The following is a 15,904-nucleotide window of genomic DNA, read 5'->3' on the forward strand; positions in this document are numbered from 1 at the left end:
AAGCTCACCTGTTGAAACTTCTAATCATAAACTCACACAGAATAAAAAAGAAATAAGACTTTGACCCTTTCCGTTAGTATCCTGATATAACAAGATTACGGACGTCTGAGCTGCATGGCTGTTGGCAGATTGGCCACATTTTGGCCCGATTATCTAATAAAGGATGGGGAAACCTGACCTCGACTCCAGCTCTGGACTGAACGCTAAAAATACTAACACGGACCTCCAAATACCCTGAACTATGTTCCAAAAAGGTATTCTGAAAAGATAAATCTCTGGTTTTTAAGGTCGACTCATTTACATGAGCTATTTTGTGCATATTGGGTGAAGCAGGGACGGTTTCTTTGTGATGAAATCTTTTATCAGAAGCTGCTCCAAGCCTTCGCCGGCCGAGAGTCGAAGCCATAAGCTAAAAGCTAGAAATATCTCCGCACTACGTTTACTGTTGTATGATTCCTACCTTTAACCCTAATGCATGGCGAGATGTACTGTAGCAGTTCATTAAATGACGCCAAAAGCAACCGCATAGACAAAGTGAGAAGGAATCCAGATGTTGTGGCACAAATCGTACTCACACTGCGACGTTAGATTTTATATTTTTTTAAAAAAAAACACCTCACACGACGAACACTTCTTCACAAGCTGAAATTTCCTTCGGGCTTTAAACTTCCTGCACAAAGGGACACCAAGGAAAAAAAATTGATGGGGACACACGGCATTTCCATGAGTTTGAAGTGAAGCTTGGGAAGCAGAGCTTGTGCCTCGTTATTTTTCTACGGAGAAGCTGCAGAAACTCTGGAATGACTAAACCTCGGCTGCGATGTGCTACGAGGTAAAACTTCAAGTAGTTTAGTGCCTATTTAACACATCTAGTTTTTTTGTTTTTTTTCTTAGTTATGAGGTGACACACTGTGAGCGATGACTTGGGTTAAGTGGAGGGTGACGCTATTTCTAAAACCGTCAGTTAACGCTGACTTGTGCAGGTCAGGATTGTTGCGTTGCGGATGTGGAGGGTCAGTCATGAGCAGAACGTGGACTGCAGCTGCTTGAAGGCGGCCTGTCGCTGCTTTTTCTCCACCTCCTGCCTCTTCTTCTCCTCTTTCTCCTCCCGGATCTCCGCCTCGAACTTGCTGCCCTGAGACAGAGCCTGAACCTGGGAAAACCAAACACATAAATCACCCGGGTCAGTTATGCTCCATGTTATCCACATAAACCGATACGAACAAAGTAAGAACTATTCACGACAACCGTGGTGTGCATGTGTAGTACCAGTGTTTTGGAAAACTTCCTTTCTCAAGGTTTCACTGTGGAAGCCATTTTCAAAAGGTCAGCTTTCGGTGACTCCAGGTGCCATTGTTGAGTAAACAAAAGTTTGCCACTTGCACTTGAAATTGCATAAACAGGGTCAGTAGCCTGACCAAGTGGATTGAATGTCAAACTCTTATTCATTCATATTCAATCAACCTTAGGAGTCTAAAGGTAGTGACATTTCGATCGTGTCCATTTTCATGCATGTGTATAAATGAGCTCTTAGCCGTCAGACAGCTGCTTCCACCTTCAAAATGACATCTTTTGACACGTCCTAGAGAACGCGCGGCGTGCAAGGACAATTTTATTCAGGCAGCAGCTCTTTTTATAGAGATGAGACATAGAGCAGACGTAGCAGCTGGATGACTGATTGGCCAGGTCATTAAATCCAGTGTCTGAAGGGATTACTGTTGATTATCCTGTTTCACTGGCACTGGGCAAATGGTGGCATATAGAAGGCAGCCAGCTCTTCAAGTCTGAGTGACTGTGACAAGGACCAAATTATGACGGCTGTGCCACATTGGGTCAGAGCATCTCATTAGCTGAAGCCTTTGTAGGATGTTCCTGGTGGGCAGCGGTTGGTGGTAGAGGTGACTGATATATCTATAGCAACAGTGACGCACTGACTTGGACAATATGTAGTTATTAAGTTTTAAAAAGTTCACAAGCGTTATGGAGAGTACTCTATAGTATGCATTCCTCAATTAATGGATAAAATCACTTCTTTTGGGTCAGCAAACTGTGCAAAGAGCTTTCATTTCCAGGAAATGCAGTCATTAAACATTATATATGAAATTACTGGCTGCAGTATCTTAAGGTTCAAGAAATTCTCATGTCTCATTTAAATATCAGCAAATAGAATGTGAAAGTAAAAATCTGTCAACTCTGTATTCATATTTTTTCAGAAAGCCTCCAGAATCAGAGCTACAGTTACCAGCATATGGACAGATTTATCTGGAGTGCATGTTTCCATGGAAGAAAGATGGCAAATTTCCCAAAGAATCCAATCCCCATCTCAGTGATTAATGGCTTTATTAAACCAAGTGTATCGAACATCGTTCCCAGTGGCATCGGGTATTGGCAATGTGAGTGAGACAATGGAACTATAATGAAAGGCAAGATCATCCAACTGTAAAGTGGGTGAAACCGTTATTGCAGATTGAGCACATTCCTGTATGCAAATGATTTTCCCTGATGACACTTTCTAGGAGGTCATTTCATCCTGCTGCACTGCAGAGACTGTTCAAGAATTGTTTGAGGAACATGACAAAGGTACAAAAGTGTTAACTTGACCTCCGAATACCCAGAAATCAATGTGTGGAGGTGTGTGGAAGGCCTGTGAAATCCAGGTCTGTAAGGGTCAGGTGCCAGTCACTTGCTTAACAATGTGTAACACATGTTTTTTTCAATGTTGTTAAGTAAATGTCAGGAATTGTTGGCCCGTTTGTGTCTTTTATGCTATGAGTAAATGTATTATTTTTAATTATAATGGCACCAAGACTATGAATGATGTTTAAGGTGTGCTCTTCCACAAAATGTGTATAGACACACACATCAAAAACTGTCATCATACCTTTGCTTCAAAGAAGTCTTTGGCCCCCATCACCCCCTCGGTGGAGACGTTGATCTCAGACAGTCTGGCCAGAGCCATCAGGCCGCTCTCCTCCTGCAGCTCTCCGGCTGCTGCTCTGCGGAAGATCAGCAGAAACTGCAAGAGAAAACCGATCAAACAGATCCTGTGAGGATCGTTACACATTTAAAGACACCACCTTCAGCTGAGTTCCAATGATTTTCTCATGTCAGTAGGCGGAATACAAATCCATTAGGACCACAGTAACACAACCTCTCTCACCTCTCTGAAGCTCAGTTTGCCATCAAAGTCTTCATCCACCTCCTTGATCATATTCTTGAGGCCCAGGTGTGTCTGAGGAGCGCCGAGCTTCTCCATCATCAGCTTCAGCTCCATCAAGTCGATGAAACCGTCTCTGCCGGTGTCGTATCTATAAACAACAATGTATTCACTGTCAGAAACTGTTGGAAGAAAGACGAAACCCAACACCTTGTTGTATGACTATCACGTCTGCATATTGATTCTCCGAAAAGGTTTTCAAAATGTCTTTAAACCTACTTGAATCTGCCTGAATGAAGACAATAATCAAGATGACAGTTGCCACTGGTGTTAGTAAAGCTGAGGCTCAAGCTCAAACTATAAAAATATAATACCCCTACAAAGAAGAGCAGGTTATAAATGTTCAAAAAGTTGCGTTATCAGAAGCTTCAAGGTAGTAGTGTGTAAACTGAACTTAAGTTTTATGTTTTCACTCAAAAATGTTGTATAAACAGGGCTCTATTTATTTCTGGTTGTCATAATAGTGAGAAAACTGAGAAGTGTCATTATCCAGTAAGTCAATGACACCACATTGCGTGTTTGCATTGAATACAGAGTCCATTCAGTTGCCTCCAGAATTTACCCAAGATTTCAACACAATCGCTTTAGCTCCAATTGAGCTAACAGCATTTATTATCGGACCTAGTATGTTGACTGAATGAAGTGATTCATTCCTTTCCTCATTCTTATCTCACCTACTATTTCGTGTTATGCTCGATTCTCGCTCGTGGCTGCATTTGGAGCTGATGTGAATGCTGTCCTTATTTGCCTCGAGCTTCAGTCTGTCAGGGTTTGACATCTAGACAAAGCAGCAGTTCTCCAGTGTGGGATTTTATTTCTTCACCTCAGTCACGACCACACGTGACTGCACAACGGTGCAGCAGCCAGTCTGACAGCTGTTATCTCCAACTGCATGATCCGATGGCAGAGCTCACAGAGGCTTATGTCTGATAGGAAGGGTATTTATAGAAGCTCTCAGCAGCTGCATGTGTGAGTGAGGGTTTGAGTGATTACATATTCAACTCTCTGGCCTGCTGACCCAGGATCGAGGCCAATTTCGCCAGGCCAAAACTCGGACCATTGTTTAATGTCAAAGGCTTCGAGGACCTCCTCCCTCTAGAATTACATCACACATCAAACTCCAACCAATCTACAAATTTCTTTGGACTGTTGAAGAAATGCCACGCGAAGTTCAGTCTCCATGAAGCAAAGGTCCCGCTCCCAGCGGTCAGTTCTTATCTGAAGCAGTTTTGCTGTTTTTACACCTACCTCGTTGATTCAGTAACACCCACGATGCAACCTTTGTATGGAAGGAGTAACAGTATAGCTCTAAAGACTATTAAAGACCTTTTGCACAAAGGTCATCAGAAAACGGTCACTTCCTACATTGTAATTCGCTGATCTCTGTTGAGCAATATTACCTTCTGGCCACTGTAGGTTTCAGCTGTAACTTTAATCATGAAACAAAACTCGATTCGAGCTGGACAAAGCAGAGACGTACTAGGTATATGCTGTGACCAAAACGTCTAATATCTCTAGGACAGCTACTCATATCTCTAGGACAGCTACTCACAGCTGGTCAAACGGGCTAATCCAGTGAATCCCTAAGACCATCAGTTGGACTAAAGATCAATAATGTGAAAATGGTAACGAATCCAAGACTTTAGAATCACACTGCTCTAAGAAATTGACACAGATCTACTTAAGGCATAAAAGGCAACTGTCCAGCTACCACATGTCGTGCTGCTCCCGCCTTAGGCATCCTTATGGCTTGGCCATGTGAGATGACATTTGAATCATTTGCAGTACATTCAAGTGTTAGCTTCTTGCAGACCTGGGTAAACATGCACATTGTTATCAAGTAAACCTATCAAAAACAACTTTTAATGAGACTCTATATATTCTTTAGTCATCAATTCATGAAAAGATTGACTTGTATGCAATTTAGCACCACTTTAAAGCAATTATTTTATTCACGAAACAGCCCAATATGACTTACTCAGAATGGGCAAGTTGTAAAATAGTGCTTTATTTCTAATATCCTTTGCTCAAGGACTTTTCCAGAGCATTTTCAAATTAAACTGACTGGTGAACTGACTGAAAAGAAAAGGTGCTTTGCCAGAACCAGATGGGAACACAGCAATAGCACCTATCTCAACGTTCAACCTAGCAACAGTATTACAGGTCTCTTGACAATATACAATTATTAGGATGAAGGAAACCAGACAGCATGAAGAAGTCACTAAATATGGTTTCTTTAGCAATAAAGGTTTAAGATGAAATCTGGATTTTCTGGCCATTCTTTGGACCCACTTATCACATCATAAAACCCCAGTGCACAGAAATACACCATTAAACAAGAACAGAACGAAATCATCCAGTATGAGAGCGCAAATAACAGTCAAACCAGAATTCTGTTCCTCCATCACTGTGGCACACCAACAAACACCTCCTGGAGAACTGGGCATCAAAATGTCACTTACGTAACAGTGAAGATGGAGACACACTCAAGAGTGTTGTTAGGAGCGAAACATGTAATTATGCTAAAAGAAGTTGCTTTCCCTCCCACCTGCCTGAGGACGCAGAGAGGACACAAAGTGCTTTTCTGTATATGTACCAATCCAGCAGTTCCTGAAACATGTCACAATAAACCTCCGAGTGTGCCATCATGAGCTTAATGCAATGTCATGACTTTGTGTTTAGGCCATAAAGGTGTACCTTTACCTTTTATTTAACAACCTGAAAATGAACGTTGCAAACTCATGTTTGTTATCAACATAGTGCAAAATGGTACATCTGAGGTTAGAAGGGTCTTGTGTGTAGAAGCCAGCATTTCATCTTGATACGGAAACCTGCAAGTTAAATGTCTTGAGTTTTTTTTCACAAATTATGGATGACGTGATCATGAGAACTTTCACAGGCGAAGACAAGCATCAGTTGTAATATGTATGTAGTCACTCTCTAACACTGCCCGGTTGAAGAGAGGAACTGTGCTGTAAGGCGAAGATCTTTGCTCAATCATTGGTTGTCCTACCTTAACCCATGACCCAGAATTTGGGGTAAATAATATATTGCAAAAAAATTGAACTAAAACAGTTCCAACACGGTGGCTGACGATTTCAGTCATTTGAAAGGAGCTTAAAGTAGACCCACTGCATTCCAACACTACAATGGAGCCAATTGAGGTAGTTCAGGCTTTTGAATTCCTCCAGGTGACGTGTACCTGACGCTGTCCACTGGGACAAAGCTCTAAAAGTGGCCCATGACCTGGAGGAAAGATTATCTCTCTCTTTTGGTCTGAGAAAAGTTAGATGTAAGGATAGATGAATGCTTGCAGCAAATATATAAGGGTGGAGTGAGTAAAAGATGAAACCCTTTGCATCGAAAAACCTGCAAGTTCAGGTTACCTTGAGTGTTTGTAGACTACAACACACCTCCGAATGTGAAGCAGCATTACATTTCTGCCAATGACTTAAAAAAAAAAAAAAACTAACTACAAATGGAGAAACAGAGGACTCATATAAACGCTTTAATATTGCACAGCAAAGGTTAGTACTTATGTGACCTGATCTGAGTTGAATAATTGTCACATAATCACAAGTTGCCCTGAATTTGTAGTACGCTCTGCTTACAGCCAGAGGGAGGGCTTCCTCCTGGCACGGCATCCCTGTCCTGGGACACAAAGGCATCCTGTACTGGTTTGGTTCTTCTTTGTGGGGGCACAGGAATGCAAGAGGCACGCTGAAGCAGGGTGTTCCCTGCTGAAATCTGACCACAGACAGAGGAGACATTCGTGTCATGGGGCCATCTGTTTAATGCGTATAAAGTATTATATCATCAGGCTTGAATGTGTCCGATGTTTCTTTTCAAGCCTCCACCCAGTGAAGTCGGGCCAAAGGTTTTATAAATCTGAGTGGTCTGTGTGTCTTATTCTCACCAATAGAATTTTTCTGAAGGCAGTGGAGGAATTTCTTCAGTGGTCTGAAAGATAAACTGATAAGATGTTGGTGGTCCGAGACCAAAGATCAAGGTTTCTATGACCTTATGAATTCTTACTGACAAGATAGCTCCAGAACTCATCACCATTTCATTTTCTAAACGTGCTCTATCTCAGAAAATCTGATTCTTAATATTTTTTACTTTTCTCAGTGGCAGGTGGGCTGGCTAAGGGGGGAGTACAAACATTTTACAAGAGAGGGTTGATGAATGCAAATGATTAGTGAATGGACTGAATGTGTTTAGAGTCTGTTCAGACAAATAGCATTTCTAAAGGAGCATGACTATTTCTTTCCATTTCTATAACTTTTCAAGAGGCTAACATTTCAATATTTCAATTTTGAAAATAAATTCAAGAAAATGTCATCCTTGTTATTTTGTTGATCACCTCTCAACCGTTGTTTTTGGAAACCAGCAATTCCTGTCATGACTGGAGATGGCAATAACAAGGAACTGTTCAAGAAAACCGACACTAAATCCTCTCTGTTGGGCGCCTCGTTAATTTGTGGCACAATCAGACTGAGATTACAACACCCCCACTACACAAAGGTTAATCAGGAGGGAGAATAAAGTCCCCGAACTTCAGGAATTTTGGCAAATGTTTATATTCAGAGGATAAAACCAGCAGCTGTGATACTACAATACGGGATCGGACCTGAAAAAGTGCAGTCTGAGCCTCAAAGTTGCATCATTCTGAAGGCTTAATGCTCAATTTGAGAGTGAGACGAGGCCACATCGGCTGCAACGGCGAACTGAGCCTCATTGTTCTGCAGCTTCCCTGTTAATTATAGATGCCTGAGCTTTTGGCACAAGGGAACTCACTTTCTCTGCGAGCATTCTTCTCCTTCTCCCCCATTATGACCCATTCAACTCAGCTCCGAGCGCTTTCTGAGGCTGGGACAGAAAATAGACAACACCAAAGTAGGGTAAAAGCTGCAGTGTTTCCTCAACGCTCAATCAACAGAAATCTATTAAAAAGCTAAATCTGACTTCGGTGCATGCAAGTCGGAGTAAATGGGAAAATCTGGGAATACTTGGGGGAACGGGCTTGAAATACTTATTTTCAATCATGCTAATGAAATCATGGCAACATTTATTATAGTTTGATGAAGTGCTGAAAAGTGAAAGATGGCTTGAAGCGAAAAGTTGTGTGAAGAGGAAAAGTGGGTCACCGGGCGTTGGATGCCCCATGGGAACGTGGACTCTGTGTGAATGGGATCAGTGCAGCAGAGGAAGTGAGACGAAAGAGATTTGAGACAGGGGAAAACTGAATCTTTGACAAGACAAACAAGAGGAGAATTTTTCGGGGGAAAATACACTCCAAACAGACAGCCACAGGAAGCAAGCTGCAAAACCAGCAGCCCAAACTAGACGGGACAAGAAGCGATAAGCTGGGCACCTACACAGGACAACACCAGTACCCTTTACTGCAAATACTCTCAACTGAAAGGTGCATATGTAGACATTCAAGACAGAACATGAACCTAAAAATGGGGTAGTCCTGTTGTGCAGTATCATCTATTCACTTATTCATGAGTATTCACTCTGCAGTTTGTGTTTATGTCCCTGAACCAACGTGACAAGTATGTAGGAGTTTCTTTGTAGTATTGAAAAATTTATCATCATTGTTGGCGAATACCCTGTTACAGAATGCTTCAGCAATGGCTGAAAATTGACCTTGCACGAATCCAGAACACAGGTTAGGTTTGAGCACCGTCAACCCCATAGTAGGATGGATGACCAGGTGAAGACAGTATTGGGGAGTTTTAGTACCTCTTCCTTGCCTGTGATTGGTTTAACGAGAACCGAGTATCAGAAATCATGTTTAAAATGAAGATCTCATGTTGACAGTCACAAAAAGGATTTCACCTAAATACCTGCTCGCAAGCATCCTTTAGCTTCTGATAATACAAGCACACCTTGTGGTCGTTTCCATATATCGAGACGAAGCATGCAGATATACTGAAGTCTGGCACAACAACGTCACAATCTAGAAAATGTGACAATTAGAAAACCACATAAAAGAAAAACCAGTCAGAAAACTAGATCTGAAAAAGAAAAGGTTCTTTAATTTATTTGGGTCTGAGGCAGATGCTCCGATAACATGTCGCATCCTTTTCTTTATAGCTGGCAAAAACAAGATAAAAATATAATACTAATAATTTCCTTAACAAAGTTCTGAGAACTGTAAAGTTCCAGAAATGGTTACTTCCTTTTTTGCACTGAATCCTAAGATTCAATAATAGTTTAAACAGCAGCAAAAGCTAGAGTCAAGGTTCTAAAGCAAAGCTGAGAGAGAAAAAAAAACTGACTGTGCCCAGAATGAGCACGACAAGGGCCATGACTGAAAACTTCAGCCGAGAGGATGTACTGATGCACACTGGTTCACAGAGAAGATGTAGGAAGTTGGAATCACCTAGTCAATGTCTTGTATTTCTGGTTGACCAGAAAATTAAGGCAACATCAAGAGAGTCTTGAGAAGGAGCCATTGAAGGGCCTTGGTGTACAGCTAATTGAACAGGCATGGAAACACTGGTGAAGCCTCTTCTGAGTTGACACAGAGATAGAAAAGTGAGCCGTACATGAGCCAGCAGCACACCCCTTGACACGCCTTTTCCATAATTTTGATGGGTTTTTGCTTCTTTTGTAGGTCAAGGGAGAAAAATTATATTTTGTAACGGTGCCACTGACTAAAGCATACGGCGTAGCTGTAATCACAGACCGGCTGTATCATTCCACTGATTGTTGCCAAGCAAAGATAACCCAAGTGCATCATCTGCAACTATAGTGGTGGACAGCCAGACAGAAAATAAGACAAGTTATGAGTCATTATGCTGTGACTTCCTTTTTCTCAGAGTGCGACCGAAAGTCGGATGAAAACCAAAGCTTTCAGCATTTTTTTCCATTGTTGACTGAGGAGAGGCAAACTGTGTCAGTGGTTCGTAGTTTCAACTACAACATGGAAACTTTTTCACACCTTTCTTGCTCAACCACAATTCAAAAATAAATACATATTTATCTTGGAAGTCAATGTAGATTTGACAGTCAGGGTTCTTGATGCTGACTAATTTTAATGCGCCCCATTCACAAAGCTGCTTTAAGTAACACTGACACACAGTGATGGCAGTTCGGTTAACCTTATTTTACTCATTATCGTAAAAGCTTTGTGTTTTGCATGCGTGCTGATCTGTGGATGGTGTCACTGCTATTTTTTTTTTACACTGTAAGAATGGATTAAATGTATTCCATCTGGGAACGGAATGCCTTTTCTTCTACTCAGCCAAACTAAGCTCCACACAGACGAATGAAGCATGATGACTAGAAGGCCGGTGAAAAGAGCTGCATTTTCAATCGCTGAGTCAATTCAGCCTCTCTCCAGCCCAAGTTCAACATAGACCCCATTTACACAGTGTTTGATATGAAAACTTTACGTACAGGCCCGCCTTAAGTTTGCCGGTGGACAGCTAAATGACTTAGTGAAGGCTGGGAGAAGGTGCTGTGGTCAAACCAAAGTTGAGCTCTTTAGCATTAACTCCACCTGCAGTGTTTAGAGGATGAAAAAATATGACTATGTTTTGGGGATGTTTTTCTGCAAAGGGTACAGGGCGACTTCACCCATTTCAAGACAGCCTTCAGTATTATTTGAATTAGTTGATATTTTGTTTTCAAATTTTTATTTTACATTTCATGTTTCACTATTCATGCTGAAAGCTACTTTAATAGCCAAGGGAAGTTGAATTTATATGCTGTAAGAATGCACTTCAGCAGAGTGTTGTTTCAGTTTTAGTATGCTATTGTTTACCGTCCCACATGTTAGCGCAGTTGTACAGACTATTTACATTAAACTATGTTCACAAAGGTTCTTTGGCCTAAACTGTCTTATTTTCTTCTGTTAGGGTTATGTTTTACATGAGGTGATGGTTTGGTTGCACTGCTCAGAAACTTGCAAGCTAATCTGAAACAAATTCAAGGTAAAAAAAAAAAAAACTGTTGTTATAAAATCATGGTGGTGATTTTATGATTACAAAAAAAATCATGACATTTTCCCCCCACCCTTACCCTGTCCTGAAATTCTCAAAACTCAATTTGTCCATGATAAAGAAAACATTGTCGATGAACTGGACGTGTGTTGGGAAGGCTCCAGCTTTTCTATGTTTGTACTTGGGTCCACTTTACTTTTTGGGCACATCAGAGAGCAGAAAAGGCACTAACAGCCAGCACCATCCGGAAAAGGGCAGGACACTGTACTCTAGAAGACTAAAAGTATGAAAAATGCAAACAATTCTGATATTAGTCACAGTTGTGCTTCAAAGCTGTACCGATATACATCAGTATGCATCTTTTCATGATGTTTATGGTATTCCTGGATCAGTCTTAGTGGGTAAAGCTCATTTACACTTATTGCACAAGAAAATTAATGCATTAAGTCCTTGTAAAATGATTCCTTAATCTCATGCTGCCACACCCTGTTCAGAAAAAATATCTGTTTAAACTTAATGTGATTAAAAAAATATGACATTTAAACTGACATGAAGAAATACTTTAAACTTGTTGCATAGATTAAAACAAGTTTTTACAGATCTGTTGCATTATTCATTAAAAAAAACCTTACGTGACCCATATGTGGGTCATCTGTTCACCCACAGCAGCTTTCCGCTGCATCGACATCATGGGATTATATGAAACCATTTGGCCACCAAGACACTAATACATGATGAGCTTATCAAAGCTGGGATACGTCTGATCCCCTGCGAATGATAATTACCTTTAATTAGGGGTTGAAATAACAAGCTACAAATCAATACGTTTCTCCAACTGTCACTACTACAATGATCATGAAATCATTACGATGACTGGAGTTTCCATGACCCCGTTACTCATTTGGTTGAGATAATCTAAAATCATCCACATTAGCAGTGATGGATCTGCTGACCTACAGTGTAGTTTAGGGAGATGTTGGTGGTATATCTTCGCTGTATCTTGTTTTAATTTACTCTCATGAATGAATCACACTGGCCCACACAGTGCTGACAGCTCTGCTGTGCTACCACAACACCACATTTAAACAAGACATATGTATGAGTTTCTATAATCAAGGACAAATCTTCAGAATCTTATGCAACATCTCCAGATTCAGAAAGTCTGAGGAGTATCTATGATCATAAACAGTTGGAATAATCTAACATGGTCACTTCTTGGAGAAACAAAGGAGCCTTGATGTGACACAGCGAAGAGGCCGTCACATGGAGCGAGGTCCGCATCGGACCAAACATGGTAGACAATAGGCCGCCTTATCCTCTGAATGAAAAACACACCACTAACACACAAGGCCTGAACAACAGCACATCCCAACATGCCAGTAAAACCAACTGCAAACATACAGAAATGAATACATGTATTCAAACCAACAATCAGCACAATCCCTCCAACCTGCTCCAGGCAAAACAATTCACACCAAGTCTGACCTGTTTTTGTTTTTTTTTCCTATTTGTAGTTATTTTGTCAAAATGGTACCTCAAAACAAACACTGCAAACCATGTTGTTAGAGATTCAGCAGTAATTTCAAAGTTAATCTTCCTGAAAAGCAATAAGGATTTAGCTTGTGTTTTCTGAGTGACGACTTTATATATCAATGCTTTTTACATGACAGGTCAACTTAAAGAAGCCCCACAAACCATCCTCTTCTAGATACATTTAAGGGGACTATCTGTCCAGTTTCTAACCTTTGTTTTAAATAAAGGCAAACAGCGATGCTAAAAGTCTGTCACAAAATAACCTGGAAACAAGAAGAAACCAGCTTAGTCATCACTGCATCACTCAATGAATTAAATAACCAAATCAGGTCAACACAACTAAGACGAATGAGGGGCGTTTTTAATTTATGATGCCAACACTGAATTTTTATGACTGTCATTATAAACAGCCTCGGTTCCTCTTCCACTCCTGTAACCCGCTGTTAAACAGTTGCGCTAAATAGAGAGGGAGGATGTTTCCCTGAATTCAAGTAGCAGAGACAGACACTGATGGATATTCCTCTTATTTTATGCTGACATGGTAATAAGTACATAAATCTGAAGTTCATTACCTCAATTCTTTTCCCAAATTACCCACATCACAACATTTTCTTTTCTCTTCAGATCAATGTGACATATTCTCAGACTCATTCAGATTTTCTGGCTTATCTAGACCTGACCTGTGGTTGGTTTTATTCAACCTTATTTACTAGAGGTCACTGTTGATCTGTGAGGCTCAAGGAAGTCTTTGTTTTATTTCATTTTTAATCACAGTATTATAAAACTATGATGTTGTGCAATTAAATGAATAAATCTCCCTTCACTCGCACCTGTTTTATTCACACTGCTGGCTTCCAAATCAGGAGGAAGTGAAATAGTTTTGCATAATCTCTGACTGGTTGTGTGAATGGATTTTTTTTTTTTTTGGAAATGCTTAACAAGACTCAAGATTCAAAAGCATCAAAAATCTCTCATCATCAAGCCTCACGGAGACCCCACACACTTAAAAATGCTCTCAAACTGATTGCAAAAATAAATTATTCTGCAGTTAGGAAGATGTTCTACAAGGTGTTTTTCTCAAATGCACCATCACAGCAAACTCCCCTCATGAGCAGAGGTTTTCACTAAAAAATGAATTTTAATCCAGTATTTTTATTAATTTGATAAAGACTTAACTGTGTGATGTGGCTTTTATAAACCTGGGTCAAAGTTGACAGTAAGTTTGACTGCGTGAGACAGCAACGGCTTAAAATTTAAATATGGCTCAAAATTTGACCTCCTTGAGACTCCGTTTATTAGTTTCTTGCACTTTAGTGTGTCATTTTCTGCTGTTTTATGTACTGGTTGTTAGTAAAACAATACTTGTAGCAGCTGAATGACTCACACGAGTGACTCTGTTCCAAGTCTTTGCTCATTAGATCGCAGCTCCTCACTCACCGTGTGATTTATTAAAAGCTGAACGAGTCTGGTCTTCTGCAGGGTTTCACATCAGCTTCACTGGATCATGATAAACTGGATGAGGCATGTGGGGAATGATTTTTACCTCCTCGGACTCTCTTCTGAACTACACATGACAACACAATCTCTGATTGACGGGCAGGTGTATTCAACTGCGAAGGAAAGCTCTGAAACGCAGTCAGTTTTTGTTTTTGAAAATCAAAATATTGTCTGAACTCTGAGGGGAAACAGAACTCTGAGAAAAAATAAAATTCTTCTAAAGGTAAATATGTCCTACAGAAAAAAAAAGAACTTAAAATGTGAAAGGTAAAAAAGATAACAGAATAAAGATCTACAGAGGAAAAGTGAGAAACTGCAGAAATCAATTCCTCAAGAGAAAAAAAGCTTGAATTCTGAGATTTGTTTTAAATAAAAAGTCAGAATGTCAAGTGAATTCTCAGAAAAGTCATAACTATCACTGTGATCTAAAACCGTCAGAGTTAAAAAAAAAAAAAGGACCACATATAAAAAACACATTTCAGAATTTTGCAAGAATAAGATCAGAATGGATGCTGTTTGTATTTTTTTAAATACAGTTCTTAGATGCCCCATATCGCTTCAGTACATTAACTGTTCAAAATAAACAAAATAGGTGACCTGATACTTGCATGGGTTGTGGTGTGGCTTACGCACATTTAAAAAAAAGGAAAGATAAAAACATTTTATCAACACCGATACCAGAAATTCTCGCTCGACGGCGCAGCCAGTTATTTTAGCGGCTGCAAGTTGTCGTTAATTATTTGTTTACGGGATGCGGATCGGATCTTGTCCGTGATGAGTCAACGGAGCATCGTGTGATCACGACGCTCTGCGGGATGCGAGCGGCGGCGGTTAACTGCGCACAGGGCCCGGCGCAGAGAGTCAGTCCGCGGGATAATAACCTCCAGCTACACCTGGAGGCTGCGCGTCAGCAGCGGGAGCAGCTTAATCCCATCACGGACCGACTGAGCCGGGCATGCTCACTCAGCCACAACCCCCCCGGCGGCGGAGCGCCCGTTACCGGACTAACAAAGAGACGGAGGAGGGGGGAGACCGCGCCGACCTTACCGCTTGAACATCGCCTCCATGTCCTTAATCTGCTTGCGGGAGAATTCCTTGAATTCCGTGTAGGGGTTGAAGACGCGGGTCGCCCGTGGCGCGGCGGTGCCGTCGTTGATGTCCAGCCGGCGGGTCAGCTTGGCGGACAGCTCGGAGCACGAGTCGCCGCAGGCGGCTTCGGGCTCCTGCGGTCTGGCTCGGACGGGGCTCCGCTCGGGCTCTTGCGGTCTGTCCCGGACGGGGCTCCGCTCGGGCTCGTCCGGCCGCGGCTCGGCCTCCTCTGTGGCGGCGAGCCGCGACTGGAGCTTCCGAGCGAGCTCTTCGGATGCCATGCTGTGAGGACGGAGGACGGAGACGGTGCTCTGCAGTGGGAGGCTGCGGGAGAATGGAGCCGACAGCCCGGAGGAGAGCCAGCGTCACGCTCACGGGCACGCGCAACACTGGGACACGCGCACGCTGCAGATTAGAGAGGGTCGTCACGACGTATTTCACCGCCGCACGAGCTCACGACGCTTTTATAATGATAGATAGATAGATAGATAGATAGATAGATACTAATATTACGACATTTATTAGATTTAATATTAAAGCAGATCATTTCAAATAAAATTTGATATTAGTATTTTGAAAGTTTTTTAAATTATCCTGCTACAGCAATTATGGT

The 15,904-nt window shown here is 41.4% G+C and overlaps 1 protein-coding gene across 2 annotated transcripts; it reads right to left on the minus strand.

Moving 5' to 3' along the window:
* Positions 1-839: 839 nt before the first annotated feature.
* Positions 840-15,674, minus strand: efhd1 (EF-hand domain family, member D1). Of its 2 annotated transcripts, none has more exons than XM_030108381.1 (4): positions 15,250-15,674; positions 3,161-3,308; positions 2,882-3,016; positions 840-1,153 (listed from the first exon to the last, which is right to left on the minus strand). In XM_030108381.1, exons 1-4 carry the CDS (start codon positions 15,570-15,572, stop codon positions 1,019-1,021), a joined length of 741 nt encoding a protein of 246 aa, XP_029964241.1. In that variant the 5' UTR covers positions 15,573-15,674; the 3' UTR covers positions 840-1,018. The 2 variants fall into 2 exon arrangements, with proteins under 2 accessions (XP_029964241.1, XP_029964242.1); XM_030108382.1 differs by having other exon boundaries at positions 15,245-15,342.
* Positions 15,675-15,904: the final 230 nt, after the last annotated feature.

This window comes from Salarias fasciatus, chromosome 14, assembly GCF_902148845.1.
Source record: "Salarias fasciatus chromosome 14, fSalaFa1.1, whole genome shotgun sequence".
Lineage (NCBI taxonomy): Eukaryota > Metazoa > Chordata > Actinopteri > Blenniiformes > Blenniidae > Salarias > Salarias fasciatus.

Bases quoted from the DNA above. Each gene is read 5' to 3' on its own strand.
- efhd1 (XM_030108381.1), bottom strand. From the start codon at position 15,572: ATGGCATCCGAAGAGCTCGCTCGGAAGCTCCAGTCGCGGCTCGCCGCC. The intron at 3,017-3,160 runs GTGAGAGAGGTT...TTTCTCTTGCAG, and splicing joins GCAAACTGAGCTTCAGAGAG to TTTCTGCTGATCTTCCGCAG. The intron at 1,154-2,881 runs GTATGATGACAG...TGGTTTTCCCAG, and splicing joins AAGACTTCTTTGAAGCAAAG to GTTCAGGCTCTGTCTCAGGG.